This window comes from Myotis yumanensis, unplaced genomic scaffold, assembly GCF_028538775.1.
Source record: "Myotis yumanensis isolate MYYU_CA2020_CCGP unplaced genomic scaffold, mMyoYum1.0.hap1 SCAF_1, whole genome shotgun sequence".
Lineage (NCBI taxonomy): Eukaryota > Metazoa > Chordata > Mammalia > Chiroptera > Vespertilionidae > Myotis > Myotis yumanensis.
In genome coordinates, this window is record NW_027223752.1 from 73,152,463 (window position 1) to 73,171,095 (window position 18,633).

At 48.2% G+C, this 18,633-nt stretch overlaps 1 protein-coding gene across 1 annotated transcript; it reads right to left on the reverse strand.

Moving 5' to 3' along the window:
• Positions 1 to 6: 6 nt before the first annotated feature.
• Positions 7 to 16,456, reverse strand: THBS1 (thrombospondin 1). The gene is made up of 22 exons (XM_070425256.1): positions 16,290 to 16,456; positions 15,632 to 15,727; positions 14,855 to 15,414; positions 13,938 to 14,013; positions 13,439 to 13,638; positions 13,201 to 13,323; positions 12,116 to 12,209; positions 10,513 to 10,686; positions 9,807 to 9,983; positions 9,345 to 9,518; positions 8,754 to 8,881; positions 8,490 to 8,642; positions 7,874 to 8,092; positions 7,316 to 7,423; positions 6,610 to 6,769; positions 6,331 to 6,449; positions 4,498 to 4,732; positions 4,080 to 4,307; positions 3,657 to 3,928; positions 3,157 to 3,254; positions 2,920 to 3,059; positions 7 to 2,054 (listed from the first exon to the last, which is right to left on the reverse strand). The coding sequence occupies exons 2-22, from the start codon at positions 15,696 to 15,698 to the stop codon at positions 2,047 to 2,049; spliced, it is 3,513 nt and encodes a 1,170-aa protein (XP_070281357.1). The 5' UTR covers positions 15,699 to 15,727; positions 16,290 to 16,456; the 3' UTR covers positions 7 to 2,046.
• Positions 16,457 to 18,633: the final 2,177 nt, after the last annotated feature.

Genomic DNA, 18,633 nt, shown 5'->3' on the forward strand with positions numbered 1-18,633 from the left:
TAAATATAAATTTCCATATGATTTATTGTTGTTCCTTGTACATAAGAAACAGTAATATACAACTTACACTGCTTTAGAATGTAAAATGGATAAAATGTACAAAAAAAAAGCACATTCCTAGAAAAAGGTATTGGCAAATAGTAAAAACGGGGTGGGGCAAGCAAAAAACAAATCAAAAACAAAACAAAACCCAACAATTCTTCAATTCAGTGTGCAAACATTTTATAAAAATAGAAATACTAACTCTACAGGCAGTATTTCCTGATAAATTATTTAAATAGCGTATCTACACAATCTGAGATATCTATTCCAATGCAAATGAGAAAATAATTTATAAAAATAAAGCAACAGTATACAAGATGATAGAAAAAACATAACTTTCAGAAAATGTATTTAACATTTCAATGCTATTTCCTTACTGGGAATACTTTTCTGCAAAGAGTTTTTATACTATGTACAACATTGACTTTTTTAGGTACTACAGTAGCTTTAAGTTTGTTAGACACTTAAACTCTTTCTGCTTGAGCCAAAAGTTCTTTACTCAGTCACACAACAAATGAGGTAATATTTGTATGTAAGTTTCACCTTTGTCATTTTTTTCTTTTGGAAAAATGAAAAAATAATAAGCGTAGATGCTTTCCTTCTCCCTGGAAATAGGCACAAGGGATGGGGTAAAACAGTATTAAAGGCCTCATGGCTTTCTTTGCCATCTAAACACACTTGCAAATGGACGGCCAGCTAATTCCACTGGAAAAGACAAGGAATCCCAAATCATTTAAGCACAAAGTAAAGAGCAGCTTGCTACGCTGATTTTCCTTGTGCCCTTCCTTGCCAGAGATTGGCTGATAAAGCTCAATACCTACTCTCACTTTCCATACAAAACCTAGGTTCCAGGTAGAACAGAGTTAATAAATAATCTGTATTTACAATCTTACAGTCATGAAGACTCAACAAAGGTGATATGGATAGTCCTTATGCTTCTTCCTGTTCCATGAAGTCTTGCAGACAAATTCTCCAGAGTAGGTGAAAAATAAATATTTTACATTGTAAAGTGTAAAAAAACCCAAAACTACAGTCCAAAAGAATTAGCAAACTCCATGATATTCAGGAAAGAAGAGAGAAAAGGAATGTCTTAGTTAAGTTGATAATTTTGTGCCTTTCTAACCATAAAAATACAAGCATGGCTGCCCCTCCCTTGGGAGGCAGCCTGGTGCTCACTGAGATGGTAGGTTTTATTTTCCTGCTACATCTGCACAAGCTATATCTGGAATAAAACCGACAATTCCAGTGTAACTAGGCAGTGGCAGCCAGCACTGCCTTGCACTCTGGTTTAATTCTGCCTCCCTATTCTGGTCACCACAATGTGACGTGTAAGGGGTGGGGATCCGAGAGGAAGTCCAGAAGTCAGTCCTTCCCTCCCTCCCCTGCTTCTATGTAAGTGCCAATCAGCTAACACCGGTCAGCATCATGAAATCCAGCAATAGGCTTTCAATCCCCTGAAAATGGTTTAGTACCAAACGTGTAACAGTTCCTCCATATTTTCCTCATACAATCATCTCTTGGGTATGTACCCCTCCTACCCCCCGGGCTTTGGCCCTGCTCCCCCTATTCCCGAGGGAGTAGGTCAGGAGTGGTTGTTGGCCAATGCTAGTGAGTCCTCTCTTCTCTGACGTGCCTGACAGGGCTTCTGAGTCCGTTGCTCAGAGAAGGCCTCACCATAGCAGCCTGCTCTGACCAAAGCTGGGTGGAGCTGGCCCCTTCCCACTGAGGCAGGTGGGTGCTTCTGCTTTTTCCAAAAGCAAACCAAAGTCACTGTTTATATTCTTGGAAGATTCTCTTCTCATTCAGAGGCTGAATGCCAAGAGTCTGATTGGGAAAATTGCATTTTTCTTGAGTCAAGTCACATGTTTTAGGAGTCCACACGGATGCAAGCAGAGAAAGAGGCAGCAGAGGGGAGTGATCCTGGGGGTTTCCTTAAGCCCATAGTTCCAGAAGGTGCAATACCAGCGCTGGTTATGATCAGTCCTTTGATCAACAGTTTGAAGATTAGGAATCTGTTAAGTAAACAGATATATAAGTAAAAACTTTATATCAGTTAATGAATTAACAACCTAGTATAGCTCTACTTTTATAATGACAAAAGCATAATATAAGATGGCCAGCTTACAAAATTAAATGTTAACGTGTTTGAACACTGTTGCTAGGAGATTGGTACAGCTCGACCTTGCAGAACTTAGGCTATGGGCTGTGCTCTCTAAGACCTTCAGTGTTTAAAGTTTAGAGCGTTTTATGTTAAACATTCAGACTCAAAGATTATATCATAATTTAAATATTTTTTGAGTAAAATGAACCATCTTTTTACTCTAATGGATCTTGTTGGCATCAGGCCTTGTCCCAGTAAACATTTATGAAGCACTTATTCTTTGGCAGTCCCAACGCTGGCCTCCATGAGGTTAGGTGGCCACAGAGTGAATGAGAACAGAGGAAAACAGCTCAGGTTAACGGTTCAAGTGAACATGCCAACATGAAGGCAACACTCTCCTCTCCTTATACGACAGGGGAAGAATGTGAAAGCAACTTGTGCTGCAATGGCACAGACAAAACTACGAGGAACATGTCAAATGTTAAGTATTATTAGTGTGGCCTACACTGTGCAGGAGCCTGCCTGCAGTTTCCCTTCGCACTGTGTATGAAGAGCACAGAGATTGCTAAGCAAATTGGTACTGTTAATAAGACTCAGGATTTCATAAGCCACAGTTCATAGGCCTTATTTCATTTTTATCATGGTCTTCAACAGCCAACTACGGATGACCCTGTCTGTGAAACAGTCTTTAAATTAGACTCCCCCATAATTGGCATTGTCAATGTCAGCCTGAATTAGAGATGTCAGCTGTCCATTCACTATAATGTTGCTCCTACCTCTGCATTCATATTTCATGTCGGAGAAGAACACCATTTCTTGAGAGAAGACAAACAGCCCTAGCCTACCACCAGCATAGGTTTTGTCATAGATGGGTCCCGAGTCAGCCATGATTTTCTTCCCTTCATACATCACCACTCTGCAGGAAGGAAGAAAATGTCGTTAGTGACACCTCGGTCTCTTCCTTCTTGTCCATCGTTGTGACCATAAGTGAAATGTACTCAGCGCAATCTTACCGAATGAAACCAGTCTTGGGCCTGTGGCTGAGACGCCATCTGTAGGCGGTGAAATCTTTCCAGCCAATGTGACGAGGGTCATGCCACAGGGTGCGTACCTGAAGGAAAAGGAAAGGTTGAAACCATGGTAAGAATTATATTTCATTCTGTGCGAAGGAAAAGCGCCAAGCTGACCTATGTTAGAGGGCTGAAACGTAGGATTTTTCTAGGCCTCTTCCCTTTGATGTGTGCCCTTCAATGCACACGTAAAGTAGAAAGAGAGAAGAGAAGGAGCCTCTTTGTTTGAAGAGACTGAAACTGCCTTTGGACCTGAAGGGTAACTCTTGTTATGGCGAGCTCCCCTCTCAGACAATTATGGTTTACAAAGCAGAGCTTAGTGCTGGAGTTGATGGTGGGGATGTAATTTCTAAGACCCCTGAGTCCCGGTCCAAGCACAGCATCTCTCGTGCTGGTCAAGCCCCGGCTCATGCCCTCCCTCCCTCCTGCGGGGTTGCTCCTACCTGGCCAGGGGTGTTCCCCGTGTGCCACAGCGCATTCCGCAGGTGCTCGCCAGGCCCGGTGGTAGAGTTCACGACTTTCACAGAAAGGCCCGAGTATCCCTGAGCCCTTGTGGGGTGGGGGTCCCAGTAGGACTGGGTGATCTGCTTCCACATCACAACATAGAAGCGGCTGCTGGACTGGTAGCCAAACACAAATCCGGCATAGTCATCGTCCCTATCGGTGTTGATGAAGAAGGTGCCACTGAAGTCCACAGCATTAAACTCATCATAACCTGGAAGGTGAGGCCAGACCCAGGTTAAAAACTGCAGCTGTCAGAAGGTTCTCCATTCCATTCCCAGACATCCTAGTACCCACAGGGACACACTGACTGCCAGGTTTTACATTGGCTGCTTTGCCATGTATGCAAAGAACTCGCTACTCACCTATGGCAAGTCCAGGATCACAGTTGACCGTCTGGACGAGCTCTTTCCCCTGATGGCGTACCACCCAGTTAGGGTCGTTCTGGGATGTCCCTTTGGGATCCAGAGGAATCATCTGGAATCGGCGGAAATCGGTCTCACTGATATCAAAGTTTTCAGGACAGATGTCATCGATGTCTGGCACATTGTCATGGTCAAAGTCATCTTTGCAAGCATCACCTCGACCATCACCTAAGTGAAAAAGGCAAGAGTTCAATGAAACTCTGAAATACTGTTATTACTGGTGTCAGAAATTCCCATCTTGTCAGAGTTGGCAGCTAGTCTCTTCATCCTCCCGTGTGCACTCAGCTTTATGTTTATGTCCTCAACCTAGAGGGCCCTGCTTTCCATTCCTCTCTTAGAAGGTGGCTCCGCGACTCACCATCGGAGTCCTTCTGGTCGGGATTGGGCACGAGCCTGCAGTTGTCCCTGTCATCAGGAATGCCGTCATTGTCATCGTCATGGTCGCAGGCGTCTCCCTTGCCGTCTTTGTCGTGGTCGGCCTGGTTGGCATTGGCTACGTAGGGACAGTTGTCCAGGTTGTTCTGGTGGCCATCTTCATCAATATCCTGATTGTTGTCACAGGTGTCTCCAATGAGGTCCGAGTCAGAGTCAAGCTAGAGAGAGAGAAACGGAGGGTAAATTGAGGTATAAGTTATTAATGTTAATGATAACTTAATGGAAAAGTCACTAATGTTTGATGTGACCAGTGGAGTTTCAAGTCTATATGCTATGCCAAAAGACAGTAATAGTAACATCTTTTAAGTTTTTTTCCTTAATCCTTGTTTTCATATGAAAATTTGAAAAGGGATTTTTAAGAGTTTAAAAAATATATAAAACATTCTAAATAAAATTAAATAGAAAGTGTTATTTAATTTCTAAGGATGAAATGCAATGTTAACTGCTTTTATCTTAATGTTAAATGAAATTCTTTGGGTACATTTTATTATTTTTCCATTGAAGGGTTTCAATCGTAAATTTGTTGACATGTCAACTTCTACTCTAGGCCTTTAAGTCATGGAAACATGGCATTGTTTTTTTTTTTTTTTTATGCATACCGGGTAACTCATATGGTAGGGATCAATTAGTTTCTTTTATTTTTAGGTATTTGGTTTTATAGATCTAGGCCACAAAGACTGCCATCTATTGGCTGAGATTAAGCCAAAACTAAGATTTTTCAAAACGGTATTTCTCAAAGTCCTTTTACATTATCCAGTGTGCATGGGATGCTTAAAGATCATTTATACACAAACTGGAATTTTTCTTGCTCTTAGTAAGGTTTTTACATGATGCCTGAATTTTGTTATAAATTTGATTACAATCCTAGGAATCAAAAACTCATCCAGGGAGGTTAAATGATATGGAAAACATTTAATTTATGGTGAGACCCAATCTCAGAATATGACTCCCATTACCATTTGGTCAGCAAAGCCATCTCAGATCATGCACACTTTTCCCATTATGGCCCCAAAGCTCTTTACCTTGTTGCCTTTGCTTTACGGGACCTTATAAGAGCAAATACTAGGAGGAAAAAGCTGTACTTCTCATATCTTGAATCTTATAAAAATAGTCCCATTTTTAAAAGCTGGTTTCTAAATTCCAGAACAATGCATTTTAGAAGAAAAAAAATTCCATAGCTTTTGTCCTTAGAAAATAATTATGGGCAATTGCACAAGAAAAGAAATACTTTCAGCCATGGAAACGGTCCTGGCTAATGTCTGTCTGCAGCACCCCCCAGCAGGGTGGATAGTGATATCTGATTGCAATGCCAAACACTTGAAGAATGAAGTATCTCCCGTTTGGGGAAGTAGTTTTAGTTGGATGGTTTTCTTCCAGCCAGATTATACCATTAGCCATGAAAATGGTTATTTTGTTTCAGGATATTTCTTTTATTTCTAAGTCTTAAATACGATTAACATACTGGAGTTGTCAGATTTCTACTCTGTATAATTTACCTTAATGGTATTTCATGCGGAACAAGTCACGCAGACCTTCTTGTACAAGACAAGATTGAGGTTACAAGACTGCCATGCTAATGATCACTGGGACTCTGCAAGGAGATCCCAGCAGGCAAACTGTTTACATAAAGACAGTATGATTGGCTATGAGATCATTGAGAGCCATGGGAATGAACGTGTCTGCACTCTATTTCTCGAAGGCCTAGAAAGGGATATTCCAATACTTTACTGAAAGATTTTGAGAGGAGTCCACCTACCTGATCTGGATTATGTTCCAGAGGGCAGTTGTCACACTGATCTCCAACCCCATCCATGTCGGTGTCCTTCTGGTCCACATTATAGACATACTGGCAGTTGTCTCGTTCATTGAGGATTCCTGCAGAGAATGGGACAAGTGAGGTGAGACCTCCGCCTCGGTTGTTTCAACAAAACTGCACGAACTGGAGAACAGCCAGGGCTGGAGAACAGCCACTCGATAGCTGAGTGAGGTCAGCATGGCCCAGGGGCCTGCTGGAGCCAGGGAGGGAGGGCCTTACCGTCCCCGTCGATGTCGACAGAGCAGGCGTCTCCTTCCCCGTTGTTGTCTGTGTCGGCCTGATCGGGGTTGTGGTTGTAGGGGCAGTTGTCACAGCGGTCTCCCACGTCATCTCGGTCGTAGTCGTACTGGGCTGGGTTGTAATGGAACGGGCAGTTGTCCTGTAAAGAGAAGAAATGGAGCCTTTTCCAATATTGTCTGTGAAAGCAGCTCAAAGCTCACACCACCTGCATGTTATTAAACTGCAAAAACCTGCAACTGTTATTTCCTACCGAGTGGATATACGCATTGAGCACTCAGTGTCAAGTGATCACTGCAGAAGTTACAAACCGGGACATCATGAAGGAAAAAGGGATTCCCAGGGGCTCCCAGTCAGTGAGATGTAAATATAAGCTCATCTCAGTTCTCAATACTCCCAAAGTAAATCTGACTGTAATTTAGATAAAACATTTCAAATGACTCTGGGGAGCCAAGCGTCATTTGTGTATATCTGGGTTATCTTGCTCAAATGGGGTGAGGGAAGGTTGTGATGAAAAACATAACCCTTATTTAAAAGTTCTTGTGGCAACATTTATGTCCTGAAACTATCCTATATCTCAGTTTGGTATATTTTTCCTTATAACTTTATAAGTTCAATGAATCTTAAAGTGTTTCGTGCTGTTGCTGGATAGAAAAGATGAAAGCGGAGTGGGAAACAGTGTGTTTACCCTGTCATCTGGAATGTGATCATTGTCATCGTCATTATCGCAGGCATCGCCGATTCCGTCCTTGTCATAGTCTTCCTGCCCTGAGTTGGGAAGGTTGGGGCAATTATCCTGGAAAGAGAAGACGCTCATTTTAGCCGTGGTCCGCACGTCCTCGCTCAGCTCACACACGGAAGCACTGAATGCTACTCGGTAACAACATATAATTTTTACGGGAAGGCAAACATTTGAACATTTTCTTGGGGGATATATATAGGATTTTTATGAATGCTCTAGGCGCTGTACATTCTGGGAACACAAGCCATAGTCTGCTGGTGTCTGGTCGGGAGGTGAACATTTCTTTGGACAAAATAACAGACTATGGGACACATGCGCCCAAGGGCCGCCACGTCCACATTCTTGGCACCAGGCGCTTTGCTATGATGGAGAGTTAACGCTCTGCCTTTGGGTGACCTGATCTTTCAGGTTCGTTTTCAGACTCGAAGCATTTAAAACCCCCTCGCCCGTTCTTTGGATCGGGCTGATGTGCCCTCCGGGAGGTGCGTGAGGGAGTGTGTTTACCTTCTTGCAGTGGTAGGTTGCGTTGGCCACGCACACCAGGTCCTCGTTGGGCCAGCCGTCCAGGTCGGAGTCCTCCCCGCAGATGATGCCGTTGCCCGCGTAGCCGGGCTTGCACTCGCAGCGGAACATGGGGTCGCTGTAGTGGCCCAGGTAGTTGCACTTGGCGTTACTGTTGCAGTCGTGGGTACCATCCGTGCAAGGGTTGCGGGGCTTGCACACCTGAGAGGACAACATCCTGATGTTAACGCAGAGCCTTCAAGCGTCTCCCGATGTGGCAGAAACAGGAAGAACCCAGATCCCTGTCATCTCCGGACAGACAGGCTCCATGGGGAGGGGTGTGGGTCACTTCTGTCCTTCCCCCCACTCCCACCCCCACCCTCACCCCGTGGGTGTCCAGGCTACGGGTTAACATCACTTTATGTGTTTTTCCTGAAATTGCTCAGCACCATTGCTCAGGATTTACAACGGATTCTCTAGTCCTGATTCTAAAAGCTGGATTGTGCATTCACCCTTCCCGGTTTTTTGTGAAGGTGATGCAATGACATTCCTCCCTTTCCTGGTTGTTCTCGCCGAGGGCACCCTCCTTTACGCTGGCCCGCAGTCTGGCCCACTGTACCTGTTTGTTGGCGGTGGCCTGCTCCACGCCCCGGCCGAAGGGCTGCGGGCCAGTGAAGCGCGGCGGGCAGGGCAGGCAGTTGTAGCCGGGGTCTGTGTTCTCGCACCTGTGCTCTCCATTGTGGCTGAAGCAGGCGTCAGGCACCAGGGCGCACTATGGGAGAAACGACAGTTTGCTTCATGTTTAGGGGACACTGCCACAGGGAAAGAGGGGGACAGGCTCCCTGCTTTCCTGGGTGCAGCAACGGAGCCATCGGTTTCTCACCTCATCAATGTCTTTGCATTGGATGCCATCTCCGCCGTAGCCCGGGGGACAAGCGCCGCACTTCCAGCTGCCGTCGGGGTAGCTGGTACACTTGGTCCCAGCGAAGCAGGGGTTGGACAGGCATCCATCTGAGACAAGAGAACAGGGAAATGGTTGGTCTACGCTGCTGCTAACTGCCATGCTGGTCACTAAAAATACCTCACAATGTAAAATCCTGTAGGGTCTATGTGAGTGATAACTTGAGGTTATGTTGTCTACCTGACATTTGGAATAATCAAGCCGCTCAGGACCATTCAAAGCCAGAGCTCCCTTGAATGCTGACCGTGGCATTCGGTTAAAACAGGGGTCCTCAAACTTTTTAAACAAGGGGCCAGTTCACTGTCCCTCAGACTGTTGGAGGGCCGGACTATAGTTTTAAAAAAACTATGAACAAATTCCTATGCACACTGCACATATCTTATTTTGAAGTAAAAAAACAAAACGGGAACAAATACAATATTTGTATTTGCATGTGGCCCGCGGGCCATAGTTTGAGGACCCCTGGGTTAAAAGAAACCCCAGGGCGGTTTCATCCGGGGCTGCGTAGCTCACCAATGGGACAGTCCTGCTTGTTGCAGATCTGGTTCTCCATCACATCGCCAACGCAGTCCTTGCCTCCAAACTGGGGGGTGGGGTTGTTGCAGAGCCGGCTCCGTGTCTGCACCCCTCCTCCACAGGTGACGGAGCAGATGTCCCACGGTGACCAGGGACCCCAGCCTCCGTTGACTGTCAGAAAGCAAACCACATGCAGACGTTAAGGTCCATGGCGAACGCCGCGTTTGTCACAGAAAACTCTTCTACGTTTGTTCAGGAGACCCTGCTACCCTGACACATGAAGAATGCTTGGAAAGAGGGCGAGTTTGGAATGGCCTTCTTTCTGTTTTTCATTAAAAGGAACTGCTGAGTATGTAGGAATTTGTTTGTTTCTCTAGAAAGTAACCTTTCCCCCTCCACGATCCACTGAGCAGATAGGTCAGATGCCAGGCAGCCAGCTGGGCGGAGCGGCTCACTCACCAGGGCAGGCGTCCCTCGTGCAGGCTTTGGTCTCCCGGGCTTCGCCTTCGCAAGGCCTCCCGTTCATCTGAGGGCTGGGAGAGTTGCAGAGCCGGATCCTGGTGATCACGCCATCGCCGCACGTCACAGAACAAGATGACCACGGGGACCAGTGACTCCAGCCGCCATCCTGCTTAACTAAAGTACAGAGCTGGTGGTTACCGGGTGCGTGCCACAAGCCAACCCCTGTGCTAGCTGCTTTAAATGCGTTATCTCACTCAATTCCTCAAAGTAACCCTGTTGAACACTATTATTATCCCCCATTTGCAGATAAGGAGGGTCTCAGAGGGGGTGGATTGTGCTCAAGCTTGGCCAGGTACGAGGTGGAACTAGGAATCTGACTCAGAGTCTAGAACCTGTGCTCTGAGCCTCTATATCAGTGGTTCTCAACCTTCTGGCCCTTTCAATACAGTTCCTCATGTTGTGACCCAACCATAACATTATTTTCGTTGCTACTTCATAACTGGAATGTTGCTACTGTTATGAATCGTAATGTAAATATCTGATATGCGGGATGGTCTTAGGCGACCCCTGTGAAAGGGTCGTTCAACCGCCGAAGGGGTCGCGACCCACAGGTTGAGAACCGCTGCTCTATATGTTGGAGTTGCTCTTGGTGATGCCAAGAACAGGTCAGTTCTCCACATTCCCATGTGGCCAAGATACTCACATCTCTTATCGCACTCCTGGATGTGGCAGGTCCGCGTCTGCACAGAGGAGCCCTCGCACCGGTTGTTGAGGCTATCGCAGGAGCGACCGCGCTGCTGGATCCCGTTGCCACATGTCGCGGAGCAGGAGGTCCACTCGGACCACGGGGACCAGCCATCGTCCGCAGAGTCGCTGGCTGCAGAGGAAACGGGTTCATTTGTGTGTGGTCATTAAGACTGCTCTGTTCAGGACTTCCTTCCCTTGCCAGAGGGTGGGAAGCAATCTATTTCTTAGGCTAATAGCCAAGGGGTTATCCCAGGGCACTGTGGGTACTGCACGGGTAATGGAATGCTGGCCTGGGTCAGCACAGCTCTGCTGTCTCCCATTGTGTTCTTCTATTCACGTTGCCTCCTTTCACCTCTCTCTGCATTTCAAATGAGCTTCCCTTTCCTGACTGGTAGGCATTTCCAGTCTCAGACATTTAAGAACACCGGAGTTTTAGGCAGCTTATAGGAGCCACTTCTGATTTTTAGGGGAGCCACAGCCCATGCGTTTGACAGGTGAGCTTGACGGCAGCTCAGCTGCTTTTGGCTCTGGGCTCCAACCCGGTCATGAGGTTCAGCAGGGTGCTGCTCCCCTCACCATACCATTTGGGGCCTTCTCTGCACATATTTTTACAAGAGGAGAATGTGTTTGTTTACCATGTGCCCAGGCACCATGACTACAATCACACCGAGCTGCATCAGACACCAGATAGAGAACTTGTTTTCTCTTGCCATCAGTTGGAAGTTTTCCTAGCAACCCCTGGTTCAAGTTCAAAACTCCGCTAGTCCCCAGCTAGCTCTGTTTCCTTTAACCCACATCTGAAGCGAATGCTGAACAGAAATAGATATGCAAATGCTTATTACAGCGCCAGTATCGGGAACATGATCCTGGGACGGGACTGGTTATCCTGGGCTGTGACCAGTGTGTGTGGGTGTAGGGGTGTGTGCAGGGCAAGCGCTACTTTCCTGTTTTATTTCTTATCTTAGTTGTGATGAATCATTTTTATGACTTGTACTACTGCATTCAATATTGTCTCAGCACAGTGATTAATTTATACTAGCAACAAAAACCAGGGCTAGGGTGCCATGGAACAATGTAGTGCCCTATTTCTTTAGTCCCCTAAAACTCAAACTGCTGTTACTCTCCTAGGCCTCCTGTTCTTACAGATAAATTGGATAGGACTTTTGGCCCAATTAAGTCTAATGCTCGCACTGTAGACCATCACTTCTTCTGGTGAGTAGATTTTCCTTAACTCTGGGCCATAAGGCCAAATTCTAGAAGCAGTCTAAGAACTTGGAGTTACTACTGCTATAAATTCATCTCTCTATTCCTCAAAGCATACAGTTGGGATCAATAAGCTATACCAAGATTATGATTGCCCATACCGTAATCCAGAGGGGTACTTAAGATTTAGTCATAATGGCGTTTTTGGTTCTATACAGCAAATAAGCCACCAGTTAACCAGATGCTGCAGCAAAAGGCTGAATGAAAACATGTGATGGAAGTGGTGGTGGGGGTCCAGCATTTATGCAGAGCTGACCTAGTCACTGAAGAATGGCTATGCAGTTTTAGGAACTTACGCCAACACCGTGGGCAGCATTCTCCATCAGGAACCGTGGCATTGGAGCAGGGCATTATGGGGCAGGACACTTTTTTGCAGATGGTAACTGAGTTCTGCAAAGGAAGAGGGAGGAAGAAATGGGTTACTGAACATACTGCAAGCAGAAGCCTCCATATGATAACATTTCAGTCCCACGATGAATGGTCAGGGCTACACATGCTCTGCTGGAATGATTTTAATAGAAGGCCTGTCTTATTTGCAGCCACCAGTATTGTAGACACAGTTCCGGACTAGTTACTTGTCACTCCATTCCTTGGAGAGTTCTTTCTTAATTGCTATTTAGTCAATGGTGAAAGTTATTACATGAAGAATTTATCCATGAAGAATCACAAAATATCATAGATCAAATCTATTAAATTGCACCTGAAATTGAACTCCTAAAACTCAGCTGGTACTTTTAAATTTAAAAAGTATTACCTCCGTGGGGAAAAGCAGATCAATGAGCATATTTCCCCCCTCATGTACAGATCTGGCTTTATATTACATTGGAGAAGAATGAGAATTTAATCAAGATGGCTCCAAAATCCAGCAGTCCATGATTTGTATTTAAGCTTGATTTTGCTTGAGCCAGATGAATCCTCAAACCCACCTGCACTGGCACTGGGGAGAGCTAGCATGACATGCAGTGCGGCAGGGCCATCTGAGCTAAGGGGACAGTGACGTCCTAACAATGTTGGGCTGACAGTCTGTACTGTATTAAAAGAACCTCCTTGTCATAGCTGAATACAAATCAGGGCCGTTCCAACCAGGTGTTATTTACCTGACATTCAACACTTAGTCTTTGAAATAACGCAGGTCAATTATTCTGATGTTTTAGGTTTGTCCTTTTAGATACTTAGCCTGGGGTATAACTTTGGAAAACTCTCTGAGAGTTAAAAGAAGATTTTATAGATTCATACTTGCATCTTAAAAAGACACACACATATTTGGTATCAGGCCATGGAACATAAAAAGAGCTTGTGTAGCCAACTGGGTATTTCCCCAGAGGCTGCGGCTTCAAACACATGCCATCGATTTGTATTTCAGTTTGTAAAGAGCCCTTACCTGACAGCGGCACTCGGTGCAGCTATCAACGGTCCATTCCTCGTTATTCCTGTACTGAACTCCGTTGTGGTAGCAGAGGGGAGGCCTCCTCAGCTCAATGGCCAACTCTTTGTTCTCTTCAGTCTAAAAGGGGGAGAAAGGTCATCAGTGTCCAATCTCATTTCCAGTCGTTCAGGATCACACTAAAGGCTAAGCCTGCAGGGGCTCATGCTCAAGGGCGGGGCGGGAGGCCACTGACCACTTTGCGGATGCTGTCCTGAAGCGTGGTCACGATGGTGCGCAGGCCCCTCAGCTCCAGGACCATGCTGGACAGCTCATCACAAGAGATGCCGCAGATGGCTTGCAGGTCCTTTGTCTTATGGCCAATGTAGTTGGTGCGGATGGCGGGGCTGGACCCATTCACCACGTTGTTGTCAAGGGTGAGGATGGCATTTGTAGCTGCCAAGGAATGAGCACACACAATGAGAAAAGGAACAGAAGGTGCTCTCACCAGAGTTCCTAGTTGTAAAAGACATTTCACTCGGGGTGAGGGATGCAGGTGGAAGGGGTTGTGTGTGTGTGTGTGTGTGTGTGTGTGTGTGTGTGTGTGTAATAGCCTTCTAAGGTCACTTTTATATACCTCTTACCATGGTACTCAGGGTAATTTACACACAACCAACACTGCTTAAGTTTCTTAGCTTGTTTTGGGTGGAACCCCCCAATTTCCCCGTGTGCCCTAACAACAGAAGGGTACTCACAGCTGGAGCAGCCCTTGTTCCTGAGGATGTCTTCCGGTGTGGTTCCAAAGACGAACCTCACGTTCTGCAGCACCCCCTGTGGGCAGAGGACACACGTTACTTGCAGAGTGTTCGGGGGAGGGAGTGGGAGGAAAAGCACACAATAAATATTCCAGAAGTTTGAAAGAGCTCCCTTTTAAGGTCACCATGTCAAAATAACACACCAACAGAAATCGCCAAACAACTTCAACATCTTAATTGTGTCTTCTGCCAAGTCTTCAGTGTTTTACAAAGAATTCAGTTATCAGCCTACTTGGGGACACAGGAAGTGGAATCTGATACTATGGCTGAGGATATAATGACACTCTTCATGTCAAAGAGTTAAAGGTGGGAGTTTCAAAGCCACAGTTGCAAAGACCTAGAAGTTTAACCAAAAAAAGAAGCTGCAGCAGCAAATCACCACTACTTTAACCTCTTATCTGAGACCCGCCACATCCCCATGAGGGATCAAATAGCAAAGTGGTTTTATTCTGCTCAAAGTATCCATTTCAAGCAATATTACAGTTGGTTGGATGCATCTGAAATAAGTTATATTTCTTGAGAAGAGTAAAAGAAGAAACTAAGGCTTGAACAAGCTGTTAAAGGAAAATCATTCATTTCCTTTAGTGGCTTTCAAAGTGTGGTCCCCAGAACACCCCCACCAACATCAACCTTAGCTGGAACTTCTTAGAACAACGAATTATCAGGCCCCAGCCCCGATCTACTGAACCTGAAACTCTGGGGGTGGGGTGCAGCAGAAAGACTTCCAGGTGATTCTGAAACTCCCTGCTTTAGTCCACAGGCAGTACTTCCTGTACCGGAACCCGTGCCTCTCCTGCTACAGCCTTCCTGACAGAGAAGCTGGCTCCATAGACCAGGAATCAGAGAAGAAGCCTCACCTGGAAATTGTCGTTGGCACCCCCTTTTGCGATGCGGAGCCTGGCGATGCTGGCCAGGTCCCTGGTGAAGATGCTGTGGATGGGGGCGTCGAGCTCAGCATTCTCCATCTTCTCGCAGTCAATGTACAGCTGGGCCCTGTCCTCCTGCACAAACAGGGTGATGCTCTTCCACTGGCCGGTGGCCAGGAGTGCTTCTTCCACCGACACCACATGCTGCTTCCCCTGCACGGTCAGGCTCAGGTCCAGGGTGCCCGCTTTGCCATTGGAGACCACGCTGAAGACCTGGCCGGAGTGGTCCTTCCGCTCCACCGCCAGCAGGGTGCCTCGGGTCTTCTTCATCTGCCTCAGGGAGGCCAGGAGGAGGAAACCTTTCTCCGCACGCACGGCATCCACTAGGTCTTGGAACTTGTCGTCAGGCACAGGGGGGATCAGGTTGGCGTCCTCGATGCGGAAGGCGGGGCTGGAGGGGTCCGGACCCTTCACCAGTCGGCGCCCAGAGCCCTTGCGGGCGGCCCCGGTGAGTTCGAAGATGTCAAACACGCTGCTGTCTCCCCCAGACTCTGTTAGGAGCAGGACACACTGTGAGCTTCTAGACAGGGGCCAGGGGTGGGGGGGCTCAGCGCTGAGGGATGGGGCCAGAGGGACAGGGGAAAACCACTGAAAGAGAATCCTGATGGTCAGTCAGGGCTCAGGGAGACATGGGAGAGGAGAGCCCGAGGGAGGCACACCTGGGGTACCCAGCACCGCCTCCCCCTCAAAGGTATTACACAGACTCACCTGGAATGCGGCTGGAGCCACACACATGCACCAGGAACAGGACACCGAGTCCCCAGGTGAGCCCCATGATGGAGCTGCTTGTGCCCAGCCGGGAGCCTGCAGCAGGAAGCAGAGCCCAGGGTGAGAGGTGGGGAAGCAGGGAGAGGGGGCGAAACCTGGGGCTGGGCATGGGGCCGAGTCCCTAGGGACCCCCTTGGCCCCACATTTGCTGGACTGAGGGAGAACAGAATTTACTTTTGAGAGGGCACCAGGAAGAAAGTGGGAGTTGAAGGCAAGAGACTGCGGTTTTAAAGTGGGGCGGGGGCGGGGAGGGGTGCAGAGACCAAGAATCTGGGGGTTTCCTTGGGAAGGTGAGGGTAAACAGCAGGACCAGAAGATGTAGTTTGGGGGGTTCGGGGAGGACATGGGGAAGTGGACTCCTTCCCTAGAGAACCGGTAGAAAGATTTAGGGGGAACTTAGAGAGTAGAAGAAAATCTTGGGGTGCCCCAAGGAGTGGTTTGTGACCTAGAGCTGGAGAGGATAGCTCTGAAGCACTGCCACCAGAGGAGACCCCCAGCAGCTGGAGGGACAGAATGGGGTCCGAAGCCCCTTGAGGGGCTGGAGCCGGGGTGGATCAGGGCAGCGATGGTCCTCGGTGGCCGCTGGGAGACCCCTTACCTGTGTGCTCAGGGGCGCAGCGGCTCCGAGTGGCGAGTGGCAGCGAGGGCGCCGAGTCCTAGAGAGCGCAGTGCGCCGGCCGGGAGGCGGCCGCGGCGGCGGAGGTGGTGGCGGCTGCGGGTGAGGCTTCGGCTTGGAGAGAGTTCCCGGGAGCTGGGTCTCGCTGACCCGCTGGCTGCAGTGACTGGCGAGGCCGAGGAGCCCGCACTTATAAAGCGGCGCTCACATTCCTGGGCCTGCAACTGGCCAATGGGAGGCGGCCGGGCAGGAAGCGGGAGGGGGGCCAGTCTGGTTCCTCTCTCCGCCCCCCCCCCCCCCCCCCCCCCCCCCCCCCCCCCCCCCCCGCCGCTCCTCTCGGCGCACAACTTTCCAGCTAGAAAGTGAAGGGGGGAGGCGGGGGCTGGGTTCGAAGAGCCCTGGAACTTCTCAGAAAACGAGGTTCCCCGCCCACGCGGCTTTGGCGCACAGGCTCAGCACTTTGGCTCTTGCGCCACGCAGGCCGATGCGCTCACCGCGAGCATCCTGACCAGTGACTGTCACCCGTCCGAGACCCGTAGGGGGCTTTCGGACAAACCCGGCTCCCTGGGCCCGCGTGTCAAAAAGAGGGGGAGCGGGTACGACAGAGTAATGGGGACTAAGCGAGACCCAGAGGTTAAAGAAGCGCCAGCTCACATACTTGTTGACCCTCATCCATCCATCCTGGTGGGATGGGGAGCCACGCGCCGCACGCTCCAGCCCTCGCCTGCCCGCCGCCTGACCCCCTAGGGGAGGTGAGCGCCGCGGGCTGTCCAGGCGGGTGCGCGGAGCTCGCGTTCTCGCTGCCCGTCTGGGCACATTCGGGGCAGCGCGGGCCGTCCAAGCCCTGGCTTCTCCCGCTTGCTACCGCGCTTACACGGCTTGCCGCTTGGGGGCGGTATGCGTATTCTGATCAAGGGGACCTGTGAGGGCAACTTCTTTCTAGTCAGGAATGTCAAGGAGCTTGTATCCAGCTCCCCGAGCCTGGATTGAAATGGTCTTGGAAAACAGTTTTTGTGTCCACTCGTGCTTCTTAACGTGACTCCTGGTTGGAGGGTTCGCAGGACCATCTGGCTCCAGAGTCTTAAACTATTTACAGAACAGACTCAGAGAGCAATAAATTGCCCTCAGCCTATTATTTTTATTTCCCTTTTTCCCCCTCCCTAAACGTTCTTTTCATTTTTCGGCTCCTGAAACCGAGGTGTGGGTTACATTTCTGTGGGTGCACCCATTGCCATGAGCGCTGCCTCATAAAGCTGCTGTCATTGGAAGTCTGGTCTCCAAGCCACTGTCCCAAGCCAGCATGACTGCAGCTGCCTGGAATCCCATTCATGTCTCTGGACTGGGGTGTCCAGCAGCCACGCTGCCCTGCTGTGGTCCCCTGGCCTGGAGACACAGGGTGCAGGCTGGGAAAGCCCTGGGGTTCACCTCCCTTCTCAGCACGCAGACCTGGCAGGACTCCTAATTGCTGGAAACACCCAGGAGTTTACATTCATCACACAGCAATTTCACTTTTTGCATGTGGGAGTGTGGTGTGACAAGGTGCAAGTGTGTGTATTACCGAGTGAGTATTTTCTAGTTGCTCAATATACTATACATCTAGCAGATGACAAGTATGTTTCTAAGACACATGTTTGTTTGTTGCTTAAGTAATAACTAAACCTGATGGTCAGAGAGATTCCACATGTTGAGGGACAGAAATAAAAGTCTCTATCAGATGATTAGTCAAATCAGATGCCTGTTGTGGAAGTCATAGGTAATGACTCATCCAAACGGATCTGAAGATTCGAGTTAGCAGCCATACACGCCCCTCCCCTTTCTTCTTCTTATCCTGTTAGCTCCTTGAAAGGTGATTTTTTTGGGGTCACTTGCTACTACTTATCATGATACTGGGTACTTAGTTAGGAACAGTTTTTGGAGGAATGGCCAGCTTATGGCCCCCTGCTCCTTTGGCACACGGGCTAATTTTATGCAGGTCAGCTGAGGGCTTGAGATCCACAAAAATAGAGTACACCTTTTTGTAAAAAGATCATCTCCTTTGCCCTAGCCCTATGGTTGGAGTAGAAGCTCACTGGACTATACCTCCAGCCTCACCACTTTTGTGACTACGTGACTGTAGGAATTCCTCTGGAATTTTCTTGGACCTTCTTTCAACCTTCTGCATGCTTTACAAATAGGAAGGTGACCTATATGGCAGCAGGAAAGGGCTTTCTTGTCAGAGAAAGCTGACAGAGTTACAGGAGTTTTTTCACAAAGGCCTTCCCCAAACCATGGTACCTCAGATGTTCTAGTGGAAAAGAAGATCAAAGTAGAGGGGGTGTCTGGGCAG